At 34.9% G+C, this 18236-nt stretch overlaps 1 protein-coding gene across 1 annotated transcript; it reads left to right on the forward strand.

Moving 5' to 3' along the window:
- Positions 1-573: 573 nt before the first annotated feature.
- LOC127436966 (endosome/lysosome-associated apoptosis and autophagy regulator family member 2-like) lies at positions 574-17838 on the forward strand. The gene is made up of 22 exons (XM_051691511.1): positions 574-808; positions 3303-3423; positions 3863-4052; positions 7466-7613; positions 7701-7790; positions 7972-8077; positions 8277-8426; positions 8605-8693; positions 8777-8957; positions 9074-9202; positions 10356-10446; positions 10549-10651; positions 11179-11316; positions 11415-11678; positions 11821-11994; positions 13441-13630; positions 13878-13974; positions 15005-15106; positions 15194-15320; positions 15506-15684; positions 15770-15938; positions 17697-17838. The coding sequence occupies exons 1-22, from the start codon at positions 710-712 to the stop codon at positions 17763-17765; spliced, it is 3006 nt and encodes a 1001-aa protein (XP_051547471.1). The 5' UTR covers positions 574-709; the 3' UTR covers positions 17766-17838.
- Positions 17839-18236: the final 398 nt, after the last annotated feature.

The raw sequence follows: 18236 nt of genomic DNA on the forward strand, positions 1-18236 counted from the left end.
ATATGGTTCTTAATATTCTATTATAGTCCTAGTTATACATATTATGGCATAAAATATGAATAAATGCTGATTTAATTCTTACGGATAAGAGGTAATACATTTTCAATCTTGAGAACTGGATTATCTTGAAGTTTTTGACATAAACTGATGAGACACAGTTTAGGTTTTAAATGATTTGTAAAAAAAATACATTAAAATGAGATTTAAAAATAAAAATAAAATAAATAAAAATGCATCTGAAAATCTAATTCAGGGGGTAAATAATGCCCCTTAATGTAAAAGTTCATTTCTGACACTGACACAGACTATAATATGTTGTACTATAAATAATATTATATTGTATTATATCATATCATTTAAAGGATCAAAATGAATAACATTTTGTTGATCTCACAAAAACACTATCTTTGCTGTTTTTTAATTCTCTAATAGTGTTGTACTGCTTGATAGCACCACAGTTAAGTTTTCTAGGGATAAATTAGCATTTATAACATGCCATGTGAATGTACACTGGGAGACTAGACATGCGTGACGTCAGACTCTCCCTGTCAATCAAAGCAGCATAAGCGCAACTACAGCAGGAGCTTAACGCCAAGAAGAGACAGCCGCGTGCTCGCGTTTCAGCCTATAGTAAATGCATAGACATTGTGAAATCTTCTTATCTTTATTCGGTTGCTTTCTGGTTTTTATTAAATCCCGCTTTTAAGAGATGGAGAAGAGGACGCTTTGGACATCCTGTTATTTTGGACGCTTTGTAACGCTCTTCTTCTGCGCGCGAGCGTCAGGCAACCTGCCCCAATGTAAAGAGGTAAACGATAACATGCCATCTTATCATATATGTTAAATATTACGACCGTTTTAAACAAATTAGTTATGATTCTGCTATGCTATGAATATAGGCCTATATTAAAATTCTCCCTATTATGGATATTATAAATTGATTGGCTATAGGCGTTTGTTATTCTAAGATTATGTAAAGCCCATAATACGTATTATTATTATTTTATATTTTATTATGACAGATATAAGGGTTATTTATGCACAAAATGAGCGATGAAAAGCAAATTGAACATCCTGTTATTGATATATTATAATGGTGAGACACGAGACGTACGAGGCTCCAATAACATGATGACGCGGTTCTCAACTGTCCAATCAGATGACAGCGTTGACAGATTATTGTCTGTTATGCTGCAGTTGCCTTAAATCTAGTCAAATAGATTTATATGAGCTATAATTATTTCTGATAAAATATGTGAATGAGCTCTCTCATTGATCTAATACGAATTTGAGAAGCATCGCATTCTTATACCATTACACTGATTTGCCTTATCATTGTTTACATGCAAAGACACACATATTAAGAGCATGTGTGGGGAGGCTGGGGCAACATTGGCAGGTGCAGGTGCACCATAAGTGATTGCTTTGCTGTTGTGTGTGCTGTAACCAGGCAATTTCAAGGTGACAATTCAGGGGATGAATACAGTATGAAGCAACTTTAAGTCATGTGACATTACACATGAATTGCACCATGTTATATGTATTATTGATGCATAACATGTTCATGAGCTTTCTTTTAAATCATCTTGAAGATTTTAGGTTAAAATGTCTTGGAATGTATAAGTGAAAATGTATAATTTATGTGCTGGTCCCCATTTATAATAACCTTTTGCCATTAACTAGTTCATTTTTAAGGAATAGTTCACCCAAAATGTAATATTCTCTCATCATTTACTCACCCTCATACCATCCCAGATGTGTTTGACTTTCTTTCTTCTGCTGAACACAAAGGAAGATTTTTAGGAGAATATTTCAGCTCTGTAGGCCTATACAAAGCAAGTGAATTGTGACCAAAACTTTGAAGCTCCTAAAAACACAAGCCAGTATAAAAGGAATCCATATGACTCCAGTGGTTTAATCCTTGTCTTCTGAAGTGATATGACTGGAGTGGGTGTGAAAAAAAAAATATTTAAGTATATATTTTTTGATAAATCTCCACTTTCACTTTCACATTCTTCTCCTTTCTTTTTTGGTGATTCAGCATTCTTTATGCATCTCGCCATCTACTGGTTGGGGCTGGTCAAAGATGGGGATTTATAGTAAAAGAGGACTTAAATATTGATCTGTTTCTCACCCACAACTATCAAAGCAGTTCTGAAGATATGGATTAAACCATTACCTTTATGCTGCCTTTATGTGCTTTTTGGAGATTCAAAGTTCTGATCACCATTCACTTGCATTATATGGACCAACAGAGCTGAAATATTCCTCTAAAAATCTTTGTTTGTGTTCTGCAGAAGAAAGAAAGTCATACACATCTGGGATGGCATGAGGGTGAATAAATGACGAGAGAATTTTCATTTTTGGGTGAACTATCCCTTTAAATGGAAGAATTATTATTAAAAGAACAGATATCCCAGTTAATATGAGGTCATAAAAGCTGCATGCATAATAATTGTAAAATAGTTAGCAAAATTATGTTTACAATAGTTTGTCACATCTAAAGTAAAATTCTCAAAAGTATTTAGTACGTCAATAACCCATATACAAGGCATTCATCATTATGGTATACCATATTTTGAAATTCAATACCATGTTGCAAACTTTTTGGTGCCTTTCTTTAATGTGTGATGAGTTGAGCTTTGTGCTGAAAACCATCGCTGCTGGACAGTTTGTTGATTAAAATGGCATTATCGTAGTTTGCACTTACCTCTGTGTGTCTTTGCACTTTGATATATGTGTATCAAATAGATTTGATACTCCAAAGGACAGGAGAACAATCACTGTGTTTAAAAGGAGAGCACACAATTATTTGCATAACAAACCTATCAACAAAGACACACACACAAACTGAGGAGGTATTTGGTAGCCTAATTATTTCCTAATTAATTTATTACCATCCACACTCAACAGCAATGAGTGATCGTCATGACAACAGTCACAAGGCTTCTGGCCGTTTCACTGGTGACTGTCCGGAGACAGAAGGCAGATAGATGGGCTGCCTCCATCCCCCTCCTTTTGTTCAGACATACAATATCTATATCTGTTAAATGTGTTTGTGTATTTTAGACAGTAAGAGAGTGAATGAGAAAGAAACAAAAGTTAAACATCAGGTACGCTATTAACTTGTCCATTCATTAATTAAAAAAAATGCAAAAGACAGAAGGGTCAAAAGGCTCTTTAAAAGCATCATTGAACATCGACTTTCTATTCATTATTTTTCAAACACTTTGACCACAATAGCAATACAGTGTTTTTATCTGTTCTGTTGTCTTTATAGTTTATGTGTGCATGTGTTTCAGACAGACTACTACTTTGAGTACACAGAGTGTGACAGCACTGGCTCTCGATGGAGAGTGGCCATTCCTCACAGTCCAGGAAGCTGCACAGGCTTACCAGAGCCAGTCAGGGGCACAGATTGCAGTAAGAACATTATTGTATGTTTGAATGTAAAGAATTGCACTAGTTAGCAAAATATCAAAGCAATTGTCCTGTATTTTAAAGGAGCATAGCACAAGTACACTTTTCAGACAAAAAACTTCACAAGATAACTGGTTTGAAATGACACAACAGTAGAGATATTGTTCAAAATTAAGACAAAAAGTATTTTGACACTTTATGGTTCTCAGAGTCCATAGTTAATGTATTAAACTTGACCTGTACTTACTCTGCTAGGACACCTGTGAAGTTAGTTCTAGGAAAAAGTTAGTTCTAGAAGTTAGCTCAAGCATCAGTTTTTTGAAGATTTTATCTAATGCAATGACATTCATACAATTTAAGTGTGGCTTAAATTTCCAAATATTTTCTGGGGCTAATGTATTGCCTCTGTATGCTTAACGCAGTCTGTATGTATGTTTTAAAGCTTTTTCTTGTGAAGCTGGGGAGTTTTTAGAGATGTCATCCCAGCAGTGTACATCATGCGTGGCTGGCTCTTATTCGTTGGGCAGTGGCGTACGTTTTGACCAATGGGATTCCATCCCTGTGGGATTCAGTAGTCTGGCCACATACATGGACTCAGGAGGAACGGGGGATGATTCTATGACCTGCCACAAGTAGGTGGTCTGTTCAGTGCTGTGTAGACATATTCTTGCTATTACAACAGGGTTTTCAAAGTCATGGAAAACCTGAAAAATATCAGGGATGTTTAAAAATGATTTCCATGTCTGGAGAAGTCATGTAAGGTAAAATTAATTTCTAAAAATTAATGGTAAATTTGTGGAAATTAATACAACTATAAACATTCATGGAAAATACATGAAAATTAATACAGTTCTAAACATTCATGGAAAAGTCATGGAAATTAATACAGTTCTAAACATTCATGGAAAAGTCATGGAAATTAATACAATTCTAAACATTCATGGAAAAGTCATGGAAATAAATACAGTTCTAAACATTCATGGAATACTCATGGAAATGAATACAATTCTAAACATTCATGGAAAAGTCATGGAAATTAATACAGTTCTAAACATTCATGGAAATGTCATGGAAATGAATACAATCCTAAACATTCATGGAAAAGTAATGGAAATGAATACAGTTCTAAACATTCATGGAAAAGTCATGGAAATTAGTACAATTCTAAACATTCAGGGAAACGTCATGGAAATTAATACAATTCAAAACATTCATGGAAAACTCATGGCAAGTAATACAGTTCTAAACATTCATGGAAAATTCATGGAAATTAATACAGTTCTAAACATTCATGGAAAATTCATGGAAATTAATACAATTCTAAACATTCATGGAAAAGTAACTGAAATTAATATAATTCTAAACATTCATGGAAAAGTCATGGAAAGTAATACAATTCAAAACATTCATGGAAAACACATGGCAATTAATACAGTTCTAAACAATCATGGAAAAGTCATGGAAAGTAATACAGTTCTAAACATTCATGGAAACGTCATGCAAATTAATACAGTTCTAAACATTTATGGAAAACTCATGGGAATTAATACAGTTTTAAAAATTCATGGAAAAGTCATGGCAATTAATACAATTCTAAACATTCAAGGAAAAGTCATGGAAATTAATACAGTTCTAAACATTCATGGAAAAGTCATGGAAATTAATAAAATTCTAAACATTTATGGAAAAGTCATGAAAATGAATACAATTCCAAACATTCATGGAAGCTCATGGAAATTAATACAGTTTTAAAAATTAATGGAAAAGTCGTGGAAATTAATACAATTCTAAACATTCATGGAAAGGTCATGGAAATTAATACAATTCTAAACATTCATGGAAAAGTCATGGAAATTAATACAGTTCTAAACATTCATGGAAAAGTCATGGAAATTAATACAGTTCTAAACATTTATGGAAAAGTCATGGAAATTAATAAAATTCTAAACATTTATGGAAAAGTCATGAAAATGAATACAATTCCAAACATTCATGGAAGCTCATGGAAATTAATACAGTTTTAAAAATTCATGGAAAAGTCGTGGAAATTAATACAATTCTAAACATTCATGGAAAAGTCATGGAAATTAATACAGTTTTAAAAATTCATGGAAAAGTCATGGAAATTAATACAATTCTAAACATTCATGGAAAAGTCATGGAAATTAATACAATTCTAAACATTCATGGAAAGGTCATGGAAATTAATACAATTCTAAACATTCATGGAAAAGTCATGGAAATTAATACAGTTTTAAAAATTCATGGAAAAGTCATGGAAATTAATACAATTATAAACATTCATGGAAAAGTCATGGAAATTAATACAATTCTAAACATTCATGGAAAGGTCATGGAAATTAATACAATTCTAAACATTCATGGAAAAGTCATGGAAATCAATACAGTTCTAAACATTCATGGAAAAGTCATGGAAATTAATACAGTTCTAAACATTCATGGAAAAGTCATGGAAATTAATATAATTCTAAACATTCATGGAAAAGTCATGGAAATTAATACAGTTCTAAACATTCATGGAAAAGTCATGGAAATTAATACAGTTCTAAACATTCATGGAAAAGTCATGGAAATTAATACAGTTCTAAACATTCATGGAAAAGTCATGGAAATTAATACAGTTTTAAAAATTCATGGAAAAGTCATGGAAATTAATACAGTTTTAAAAATTCATGGAAAAGTCATGGAAATTAATACAATTCTAAACATTCATGGAAAGGTCATGGAAATTAATAAAATTTTAAACATTCATGGAAAAGTCATGGAAATTAATACAATTCTAAACATTCATGGAAAAGTCATGGAAATCAATACAGTTCTAAACATTCATGGAAAAGTCATGGAAATTAATACAGTTCTAAACATTCATGGAAAAGTCATGGAAATTAATACAGTTCTAAACATTCATGGAAAAGTCATGGAAATTAATACAGTTTTAAAAATTCATGGAAAAGTCATGGAAATTAATACAGTTCTAAACATTCATGGAAAAGTCATGGAAATCAATACAGTTCTAAACATTCATGGAAAAGTCATGGAAATTAATACAGTTCTAAACATTCATGGAAAAGTCATGGAAATTAATACAGTTTTAAAAATTCATGGAAAAGTCATGGAAATTAATACAGTTTTAAAAATTCATGGAAAAGTCATGGAAATTAATACAGTTTTAAAAATTCATGGAAAAGTCATGGAAATTAATAAAATTCTAAACATTCATGGAAATTAATTAAATAAAAAAATCATGAAAAATTAATAGAAATTAATCAATAAAATAATAAAAATACTTGAAAGACATGTAAATTAATACAATTCTTAAAGTTCATGGAAAAGTCATGGGAATTAATACAATTCTAAAAATTCATTAAAAAGTCATGGGAATTAATACAGTTCTAAAGATTCATGGAAAAGTCATGGAAAATATGCAATAAAATAATAAAAATACTTGAAATTCATGGAAATTAATACATTTATTAAAATAAATTCAAAAGTCATGGAAATTAATACAATTCTAAACATTCATGGAAACTCATGGAATTTAAAAAAAATTCTAAAAGTCACTTAAAAGTCAAGGAAATTTGTACAATCCTAAAATATATGGAAAAGACATTGAAATTAATACAATTCAAATTATTCACTGGAGAATTCATGGAAAATAAAAAAAAAAAAAAAAAAATGAATGAAGACGTTGTTGAAATTAACAAAATTCTTACAATTCATAGACAAAAACATGGACATTTCTGTAAATATAAATGTTTCTTGTTTTGCTCAGCTCTAAAATATTTCACTGTCTAAAGATTGTTCTCTGGGAATCCACTTTCCATTTCTCCGGTAACCACGGATCATTGGACAAAAGATGTAGGAAGCTTGTTTGCTAAAGTCAGCTTAATACACTTGAAGAAGAGCTCAATGTACCTACAACTAGCCATCTATGTTCTATAAGAAAATAATCTATACACTCAGCTTTTGAAACTTATCAAAAGAACTGATTCTAACTGTTCACATTATGTTGTTTTGTTTGCAGTTCTTCATGGATAGCTCAGGGAACTCACTTGGAGTCCAATCGCGATGATTGCACAGTGTCGCTGGTGTACGCAGTGCATCTCATGAAACAGGGCTCCGTTTCTTTCGACTATCAATATGTCGACAGCAATGTCTTCTTTGAGTTCTTCGTATGTCTTCACACCTTTCTCAGCCCTTTCTACAAATGTGTTGCAAATATAGAGGACCCTAAATTAAAATGATATATTTTGGTACAGATTCAGAATGACCAATGCCAGGAGATGGATCAAACAGGAAGTGAGAAATGGATCAAACTCACCACCAGCGGAGAGTGGGGAACTCATACAGTAAGTGATGTTTCTAACAATTTCTTAATACAGTGACCCAGTGTTTCCCAACCATTTTTCTGGTCATAATTTCTGTTTTATAGGTTTAACATGGCAAAATCATATCATAGCAAAATTTCCCCCTGATTGGGAATTACAACTTTGACCGAAGTCTAATGTACCTGTTTTTTTTATTGCACAGGTCAATCTGAAGTCAGGAACAAATATTCTCTATTGGAGAACCACAGGAATGCTCTTGGGTGGGAAATCTGTGAAGCCGGTCCTTTTGAAGAACATTCAGATTGAAGGTGTGAGATGCTGTAGAAATAATTCTGTAATGGTTTCTCACGCCCTTCTTATTGTCAAATCAGATCATACACACTCTGAACAATCTGTGCTGTGGTGTTTCAGTGTCATACTAGGGGTGTGATTTTGACCGCATATGTTACTGGTAAAGTCAATGATTTTTATATGTGTGTTTTTTTGGGGTATGTGTTTTGCGAGCAGGTGTGGCGTACACATCAGAGTGTTTTCCATGCAGACCGGGCACCTTCAGTAAAACTCCAGGCTCTTCGGCATGTGATCTTTGTCCCAGGAATACGTACTCTAGCAAAGGAGCCAGTTCCTGCACACCCTGCTCCGAGACACAGTATTCCCGTATGTATACACTCAAATACACTCTCGTACACATGCTTACACACACCCTTTTGCTCTCAATTAATCATTCAGGCTAATTTGGTATTCTTTGTATTGAATACAATACAATACACTTACTAAACACACTTTTCATAGCCCACATGTGTTTACAGCATTACTCTATGTGTGTTTTGTCTAGAGGAGGGATGGTCGGAGTGTAAAGAGAGACCTCCCTGTTCAGAGAAAGACTACTTCCAAATCCACACAGCCTGTGATAGCGACGGCAAGGTAGGATGCCGAATGTGACATGTTTAGTTGTTTTGTTATAAATGTTGCACAGATGTTGTTTTTATCTTCTGGTATGCTTTTAGACCCAGATACTGTACAGGTGGGTGGAGCCACAGGTGTGTGTGGAGAATGTGACCGGCGCTGTGAAGCTGCTCCCTTCTGGAGAGAAAGAGGACTGTCCACCCTGTAATCCAGGCTTCTACATGCACAACTCCTCCACCTGTCTGCCTTGCCCACAAGGGATGTATTCTGATGGCACGACAGGTATGTAGGCACCCACATGTACATACTGTACTCACTGATTTTACAAAACAGCATAGATTTGTTACTGGTACTGGTCCACATTTTGTGTATAATAGAGACGCTTTCTTTTTGTGCAGAATGTCAACGATGCCCAGGGGGAACTGAACCTTCTCTAGGATATGAGTACAAGTGGTGGAACATCCTTCCGAGGAATATGAAAACTTCTTGTTTTAATGTCGGCAACTCCAAATGTGATGAAATGAATGGTAAGAGCAACAGGAACTTGGGCACAAAATATGATTGTATGTTTATTGCTAGTGCAGTGTCAGTAGAGTAAGTAAATCCTTATTTATACAGCACCTTTTAAAGCAGTGTTTACAAAGTGCTTTACAAAAAACATAAATGTTCATATCAATGTACTTTCACATACATTGTGGTATTCTGGCCTTCCTTCACTGGTTACCAGTTCAGTTCAGAATTCAATATAATGTGTTGTTGTTTGTTTTTAAGTCTTTACATGGAATGGCACCAGAGTATAATTCTGAACTCATTAACTTCCATCGTACCCAGAGGTCTCTTAGATCAGCCAAGTAACTGCTTGTGAATGTTCCCTGGTCACACTTAAAGTGCAAAGGGAATCACGCTTTCTCTGTCGCTGCCCCAAGGTTGTAGAATGGTTTACGACTGTCCATCAGGTCCTCTACCTCTATACAGTGGCGGAGAACTGGACATTGGGAGACATTGGGAGAACTGGGACTTTTCCCGGTGGGCCGGCCGCAAAATGGGGCCACATGGGCCGCCACGTTATGCAAAATGCCACAAAACAGCAGCGCGATATGCTGAAGGGGGCAGCAACCTTTCCTACCCCCCCCACCCATGCCCCACACGTGATAATTAAATTGTGATAATAATAAAAAAAAACATTCTGTCATTTTGAATTTTCCTGAAAAAAAAAAAAAATAGTTTGAACTCCTAGACTGTTGGTCCGATTTGCACAAAATCAACCTATATCTTCTGAACGATTTAATGAAATTATTGTCATGAGATGACACATGCAACATTTCATGCCAACTGAACCTACAGAGAAGTAAGAAACAGTATTTTTTATGGAAAAATCAAAATGATGGAAAAATTTATAGACGGAAATGAAATTGGATTTCAGTTTTGTTTCGCTTGACTCAGGGAATCAAAGGAAAAAAATATTTCAGTTGTGTCACAAATTTTTTTTATTCTAGCCTATACAGTTGTAAAGATATTTGCAAAAAGGTAAGCGTGCTTATTATAGCGCCACCTAGGCTTGGATAGGGGTGCACAAAGTGTGCTTTGTACAAGTGTGCTTTGAAATATTTTTTAAAAGTGTTAATTGATTCAACTGCTACTTAAGAATAAACGTGATTTTAAGCAAATTTGTTTGCATAGGTTGGGAGGTGGCCGGCGACCACATCCGTAGTGGAGTGGGAGGCTCAGATAATGATTACCTCATCTTAAATCTACGAGTGCCAGGATTCAAGTGAGTCAGTTCTCAAGTTTTTTTTAAGTCTAACATTTTGGTTGTGCACAAAACAAGCATTTATATTGACATTGTGTCTCTCTCTCTCTCTCTCTCTCTCAGACTTCCTACTTCTGTGGACGATGCTTCAGCTTCTGAGTTTGGCCGAATCACTTTTATTTTTGAAACCATTTGCAGTGCAGATTGTGAACTCTATTTTATGATGGTAAAACACACCTCATAATATTATATATTTATTTATATATTTATGAATATCTGACATAAGGTGTGGGTGCGTACAGTAGCCACGAAAAGTATTTTGGACACTTATAAATGTATTAATGACATTGCATGATGAAACTGTAGATATACTATTCACAATTTGGACACTTTCTGGTTGTCAAACTCAGTTGAACAGAGTTAATGTGATGAACTACACTTGTGGTTACTCTGCTAGCACACCTGTGAGCTTGAGGGGAACTCAATAATGCATCAGCTTCATATATCCGCTAAAAATGACCTTAAGACAAGTTGATTGAAAATAATTGCAAAGATGGCTTAAGGTAGTTTGTGAGAAAAGTCTAGCATCATTTGTTTGCAGATGCCACTTGGTTTGTTATCTTATGTGAAGACATTCATACATTGTAGGTGTGGCACAAGTATCCAAATATTTTTATGGAGCCAGTGTATGTCCGTCTTTTATCTAAATTAATTCAAGGTTGAGTCATGAATGTATCCTTCCTTTCTGTGTAGGATGTGAACAGGAAGAGCACCAATGTGGTGGAATCATGGGTAGGAAGTAAAGCCAGACAGGCTTACACCCACATCATGACCAAAAATTCATCTGTGTCTTACACATGGGCTTTTCAACGTACCAACAAAGCCATGGATGTAAGTATTCACATAAAAATCCTGAAGACTTACCAAAATGACTGTAAAACCTGCACTGTTTTTGTTGTGCTCTCATCCGCTGTTGTCTTCTTTCCCAGGTGCGTCAGTATGTGAATGACATAGCGAAGATCTACGCGATCACAGTGACTAATGCTATGGATGGCTCAGCGTCTAGTTGTCATGCCTGTGCTATGATGAGTCAGCAGGACGGCTCTTCCTGTGTTCCCTGCCCTGCTGGACACTTCATCAATAAAGACACCAATCAGTGCCAAGAGTGCCCGCCCAACACCTTCCTATCTGGGCATCACATATATGGGCGTGAGGCCTGTCAGCCCTGCGGCCCTGGCAGCAAGAGCAACAAGGTACCATATGATTTGTATATGTTTAAAGGAATGTTCCAGGTTCAATACAAAGCATTTTCAACAGCATTTGGGGCAAAATGTTGATTTCCACAAAAAATATTTTTGACACTATGTAACATCCAGCGTGTGCATTTGTTTTCAGGAACACTCTGTGTGTTTTAACGACTGCACATTCTCACATGTGGATCAGAACCGGACTTTGACTTACGACCTCAGCACCTTAAGTTCAGTGGGGTCAATCATGAATGGCCCTAGTTTCACCTCCAAGGGAACAAAATACTACCATCAATTTAACATCAGTCTGTGTGGGGCAGAGGTACTCTCACATACAAACACCTCCCCTGTGCCAAATAGTCTGACTTCAGTCTAACTAATAAGAGATGGGTGAATTTTATATATATATATATATATATATTGTTCCAAACCACACGTGGATAGGATTTAAGCAAAAAAATATCATTTATAATATAAGTTGAAGTAACATAAAGTATGTAAAAAGAAAAAGAACTGAAAAGAAAAATAAAGAACAATAAATCAGAAAAAAAAAAAAAAAAAAAAAAAAGCAAACAAATCAAGGTGCTGGTGAGGGGAGGCCACCGCACTGGGGAGAAGGGCCTTTTTTATGAGCTGCTCATTCCAGCTCTCATCTCAGGTCATTCAGAACACCTGCTCCTAAACTCCACTCTGGAAGAGACAACGCCATCTGGTGGACAAAAACAGCATCTACGCCCAGGGCCATAAAAATATATACATTTTGTTTTATAAAAAAAAAAAATTATCATTTACTCACCCTCATGCCGTCCCAGATGTGTTTGACTTTCTTTCTTCTGCAGAACACAAATTAAGATTTGTAGAAGAATATTTCAACTCTGTAGGTCCATACAATGCAAGTGAATGGCAACCAGATATTTGAAGCACCAAAAGGCACATAAAGTCAGCATAAAAGTAATCCATATGACTGTAGTGGATTAATCCATGTCTTCTGAAATGATATGATGGTGTGGGCGAGAAACAGATAATATTTCAGTCCTTTTTATACTAGAAATCTCCACTTTCACTTCCACAGTCGTCGTCTTTTGTTTTTTGGCAATTCGCATTCTTCGTGCCACCTACTGGACGGGGCTGGTCAAAAGAGGAGATTTATAGTTAAAAAGGACTTAAATATTTATGTGTTTCTCACCCACTTTTGTCATATTGCCACAGAAGCCATGAATTTAACCACTGGAGTCATATGGATTACTTTTATGCTACGTTTATGTGCTTTTTTGGGATTCAAAGTTCTTGCCACCATTCACTTGCATTGTATGGACTTACAGAGCTGAGATATTCTTCTAAAAATGTGTGTTCTGCAGAGGAAAGTCATACACATCTGGGATGGCATGAAAGTGAGTAAATGAGAGAAGGTTCATTTTGGGGTGAACTATTCCTTTAAGCACAATAACATTGTATTATTACTGTAACACAGTAATGACACAGTTATTTTAAATAAAAATCAGCTGATCAGCTAACTCAAACTTTTCAATACTACCATGATTTCAATTTTGTATTTCAGTAAGTCAAATTTTTCTAAATTTTTTCATCTTTATTCTTTTATTATTCGTTATGTAATTGACCAGAACATTTCTTGATATAAGATTCATTAAAATGAAAGAAATAGGAACATTATAAAAGATGTTTAGCTTCCAGGTTTGTTTGCCTTTTTAGTTCTTTGCTCAAAATGTCAATAATGAGTCATATTATTGCTCCTCCCTCTCTGTCAAAGGGAAAGAAAGTGGCCGTGTGCAGTGACAACGTTACAGATCTGTCCAATAAGGACCTGCAAAATGAATCAGCCTATCTCAACAATTTTGTGGAGACTTTTGTATGCCAATCAACCATCATCCCTGCAGATGGGCGGGGCTTCAGGACAGCCCTGTCCTCTCAGTCCATCAGCCTGGCTGACACTTTCCTTGGTGAGCTTGTGTGGTCTGTAACTTCGTACCAGCTGCTTTTAACATAATTTTATGCACTCAGAGCTCACAGTCAGTCTCTTAACCCTTTTTTACTGATTGAGCTGGCTAGAGATCAGTGTCAAAGCCATCAATACATTGTCATATTGCACAACAGTGAGAGCCTTATCCTGCACTAATTAACACTAATACTTGTTTAGTCTCGGTCACTGTAAGTGTCTCAGAATCTCAATGTGCTTCCATTTTTCAGGAGCTTCTGTTGATAACACTCTGGATGGAGTGACTGTTAGCCTGGATCTGTTCCCCGAATCGTCACGGAAAGTTCCAGATATCAACTTCTTCTATCGGTAAAACAAAGGAGAAATTATAATTATGATTGAAAATGGTCAGTTGATGTGTGTAATGATTTGTGTTTTTCACACTCTTCTGTAGGTAATGTTACACAGGCATTAAATTCTGGCTTGTTTCATGTCCCGGTCCCATTCCTCCTCTCTCTCTCTCTGTATATGGTCCTATGTAATAAAAGAAAAATAAATATATCACACGTATATTCTGTGAGTTTTTAAAAAGAGCAATATCTCATGAGGTGGTGTGGATTAGTGGGTTAAGATCTGGGCTAAATCCTTGAATCTGCCTGCCCTTGAAACTGACAGCTTTCTCAGCCAATTGGAATAAAATTTCAACAGACACCCTACCTTTTGATCCGCCCACTGCTGAGACCTGCAGAGACCCCAGTCTTGTTTTATAGTGTATAACTTGTAGCAAGAGCAGGGCTTAAACCATCAACCTTCATGCGCTCAATTCCAAGAGCATGTGCTTTTACCTCTGTGCCGCCACTTAGTTGAAGGTAGATTTTAAGGGTAGTTGTATTTTAAGACCCTTCGGACAAGCAGGTGTCTGCTAAATACCAAATTTATTCAGTCATAAGAAGCAGGGTGTTAGGATGGTGTCTGCTAAATACCGAAATTAGCTGGTCAGGAGAAGAATGGTGGGCACCAAACTCATCTTACGTTCTAAAGGTTGCCGACGCGATCCTAGCCGTTACAGTGTTTGATGCTTTAAAGATGCTTTGGTTATGTGGTAATCTGGCTATATCGGATTAGGCCGAAAGTGTATAACATGTAGCAAGAGTGAGAGTCAAACCATCATGTGCTCAGTTCCTAGCGCATACGCTTCTATATCTGTTCCAATGTCAGTCACAACACGAAGTGAATTTTTAGGACAGATAGATAAAGACGCTTTGGTTACTTGTTGGAAAAAGTAGCTTGCTAATAAAAAAGTAACACTATTTTGAGTAGTTAATTGTGTCAGTACTTGTTACACCTCAACACTGCAGAGGAGAGTTATAGTTTTTTATTTTTTCTCTCCATCTCTCAGCTCTCCCCAGCCAACTGCATCCTGTCTGAATGGTCGTAGCACAGTCGTAACTCTGCGCTGCAACCCTGAGAAGAGTGACCGCGGAATGCTCGCTGTGCCAAGGTGTGTGTGCATATGTTTGTATGTTCATTTACATTGATGTTCAGCACTCTTCTTGTTCACATGTATTTTGATGATGTGTGTGTTTAGTAAGTGCCCAGCAGGTACATGCAATGGCTGTGAGTTTCATTTCCTTTGGGAGAGTTCTAGTGCTTGTCCACTTTGCACTCAGGCTGATTACCACTCAATAGAAGGAGCGTGCAAAGGAGGAGTGCAGGTATATCCATGTATCATCTCACCAATCCCACTTTAAATGCATCCAGTACAATATATTTTATTTAATCTTAGTGTGTCCTGGGTTAACATTGATGAAATCAAAAAACCTTCAACAACAAAACATCCGTAAGTAATTTCGTTCACACGATTAACGCTTCATTTTTCATTCATCCTTTTTTTTAATAGGACACCCTCTTTGTGTGGAATGAACCAAAACTCTGCACGAAAGGAGTGTCATTCCCGAACAAGACATCCGCCCACTGTGAAGTGGTCAGCCTATGGGTGAAGGCAGGAATTGGGGGCGGAGCCTTCATGGCTGTCCTCCTTATATCTCTCACATGCTACTTTTGGAAAAAAAACAAGAGGTAAGAAGTTGTAAATTAAAATGATCAGTCAGCTTCATACACAAGATGTGTATTTAATTTATGTGCCCTTTCCTTTTTTGCACAGGCTTGAATATAAATATTCCAGGCTGGTGATGTCAGCCAATAAGGACTGCGAGTTGCCAGCAGCGGACAGCTGTGGATTAGCGGAAGGAGAAGGGGAGGAGAATGAGGACGATGTTGTTTACTCAAATACTCCTTCATTACTGGGTAAACTGAAAGCTATTGCTAGCAAGGTCAGTTAATGAATTTTTCCAAGCTTTTCTGCCACTACTAGATTTTAGGGTTTTTCAAACTACGCTAAAGCCTGGGTTAATGTAATTTTCAAAGAACCCTTTTTAACCCTGGGTAAAGCAATATTTCACAACTGTGATTTTGAAAATCCCAAAGGGTGGGGCCAAAGATATGCAGTGCGAATTGCAAACTCAGGATAATGTATGAACAGTGTGAAAAATGGAACAAGATAACCCAGGGTCACTTTTAACAGGCACTGAATGTTTTAATGCATTGGCCGGTAAATTCGAACAGAATGTACTAATCCAGTTATGTAAGATGCATTATATCATCAAATTCTTAATATTATTAACATATGATGCAATATTTTGCCTCATACAGTCTTATCATATAATAATATGGAATAGCATTGTGTAATGTTACCAGGATAATCATGAATGCAATAATTAATACATTTGCTAAAGGAATATTTCAAGTTATGCAGCTTAATCTAGCACAAGCCCTTTGACATTTAATTATGTGTGGGATATGAATTATAGATATCTATAATGCACATTTCTCTAGTTAAAATTCTAATTTTTGATATCAGAAATTAAGTTTGCATTAGTTAAATTTTAATTCTTGATATCAAAAGTTATGTCATTACTCGATGAAATACCCATTCTTGATATCAAAAATGGAATTTCAACTAATATATATATATATATATATATATATATATATATATATATATATATATATATATATATATTTATTTTATTTTTTTGCATTTTCATTAGTAGAAATTCAAAATGATTCCTCATTTATTCCTGTTCAAAAATCAATTGTAGATATATATAATTAATTTCTTATTAATTCCAATTTAATATTGGAATTAATAAATATAAAAAATATATATCAATAATTACATTGTTCCTAGTGCAAATGTCCATTCCTCATATTAACATTTGAAACAATAAAAATGCAATTTTTGATATCTGTAATATATCTTTGATATATGTAAGATATCTTTCATTATAATTCAGTTTAATAATATATGAAATCCATTTCCAGATAACTGAAATACTAAATTAACCATTTCATATTAAAAATGTGAATTTTTACTAGTTATAATTCAGTTGTTGATATCAGGAAACAACATTTGCACAATTGAATAATATAAAAAAAATTATTATTTTTACAAGAAGCACATAGCTAATATGTGTATTTGGAATTTTAACTAGTAAGAAATTATAGATATAAAAAATGAATGTTTATTTATTAGTGTAAGCCTAATTATTATATATATTTAAAAAAATCATTTTCATTAATTGTAATTCCATTGCTGATATCAAGAATTATAATTTTAAATAGTGAAAATTGCATTAAAGATATCTATAATTCATATCCTGCATATGATTAAATGTCAAAAGGGCTTGCAACACGTAAGCTCTGTGAAAACATGTGAAACATTACCATAGAAATATTTTTGTCCCTTGGTTTAAATATAAAAATACATTTTGTGTACAGCAATACATTTACAATAGCAGTCTATATCATATAGCACCAGAGTAAATGTTCAAATGTACAATTCAACATGCAGTTGAGTGTAAATGCCATGTTTGTTTGTTATTACAAATGGAGGGATATGTTGAAATGACCTTCTGTGGTAATAGATATCTGGTAATTGACTTTAAATATTTTAAATGTAAAATTACATTTTGTGTAGTTTACCCGTTTTCTATTGTTTAATGTTTTATTTACCTTTTGTCTGGCTGCAGGCAGATGGGGACAGCAGTGAGTCAGTACAGCTGAAGTCTTCTCAGTCAGAGAGATGGGTGTGGGGATAACACACTGGAGAAGAGAAGGATCACTCATGTACAACAGAGAACAATGTACAAGTGTTCAGGTTCAACATCGTTCCACACAACAGTTTTCAAACTTTTCAGTTTGTCAATATTTACAGCTACCCCTCTCAAATGTCTCAGAATGAATCTCTAGGTTCTCAATACAATGTGTTTCATGTGTCAAAATTCAGGAACTCTCTCATGGTAAAATATAAACTTTGCCCGATAAATAATCACATAAACTCAGCAAAAAAAAAAAAAAGAAATGTCCTCTCACTTTCAACTGCTTTTATTTTCAGCAAAATTAACATGTGTAAATATTTGTATGAACATAAAAAGATTCAACAACTAAGACATAAACAGAACAAGTTTCACAGACATGTGACTATCAGAAATGGAATAATGTGTCAAAAGTAACAGTCAGTATCTGGTGTGGCCACCAGCTGCATTAAGTACTGCAGTGCATCTCCTCCT

The sequence above is a fragment of the Myxocyprinus asiaticus genome, chromosome 47 (assembly GCF_019703515.2).
Source record: "Myxocyprinus asiaticus isolate MX2 ecotype Aquarium Trade chromosome 47, UBuf_Myxa_2, whole genome shotgun sequence".
Classification (NCBI taxonomy): Eukaryota; Metazoa; Chordata; class Actinopteri; order Cypriniformes; family Catostomidae; genus Myxocyprinus; species Myxocyprinus asiaticus.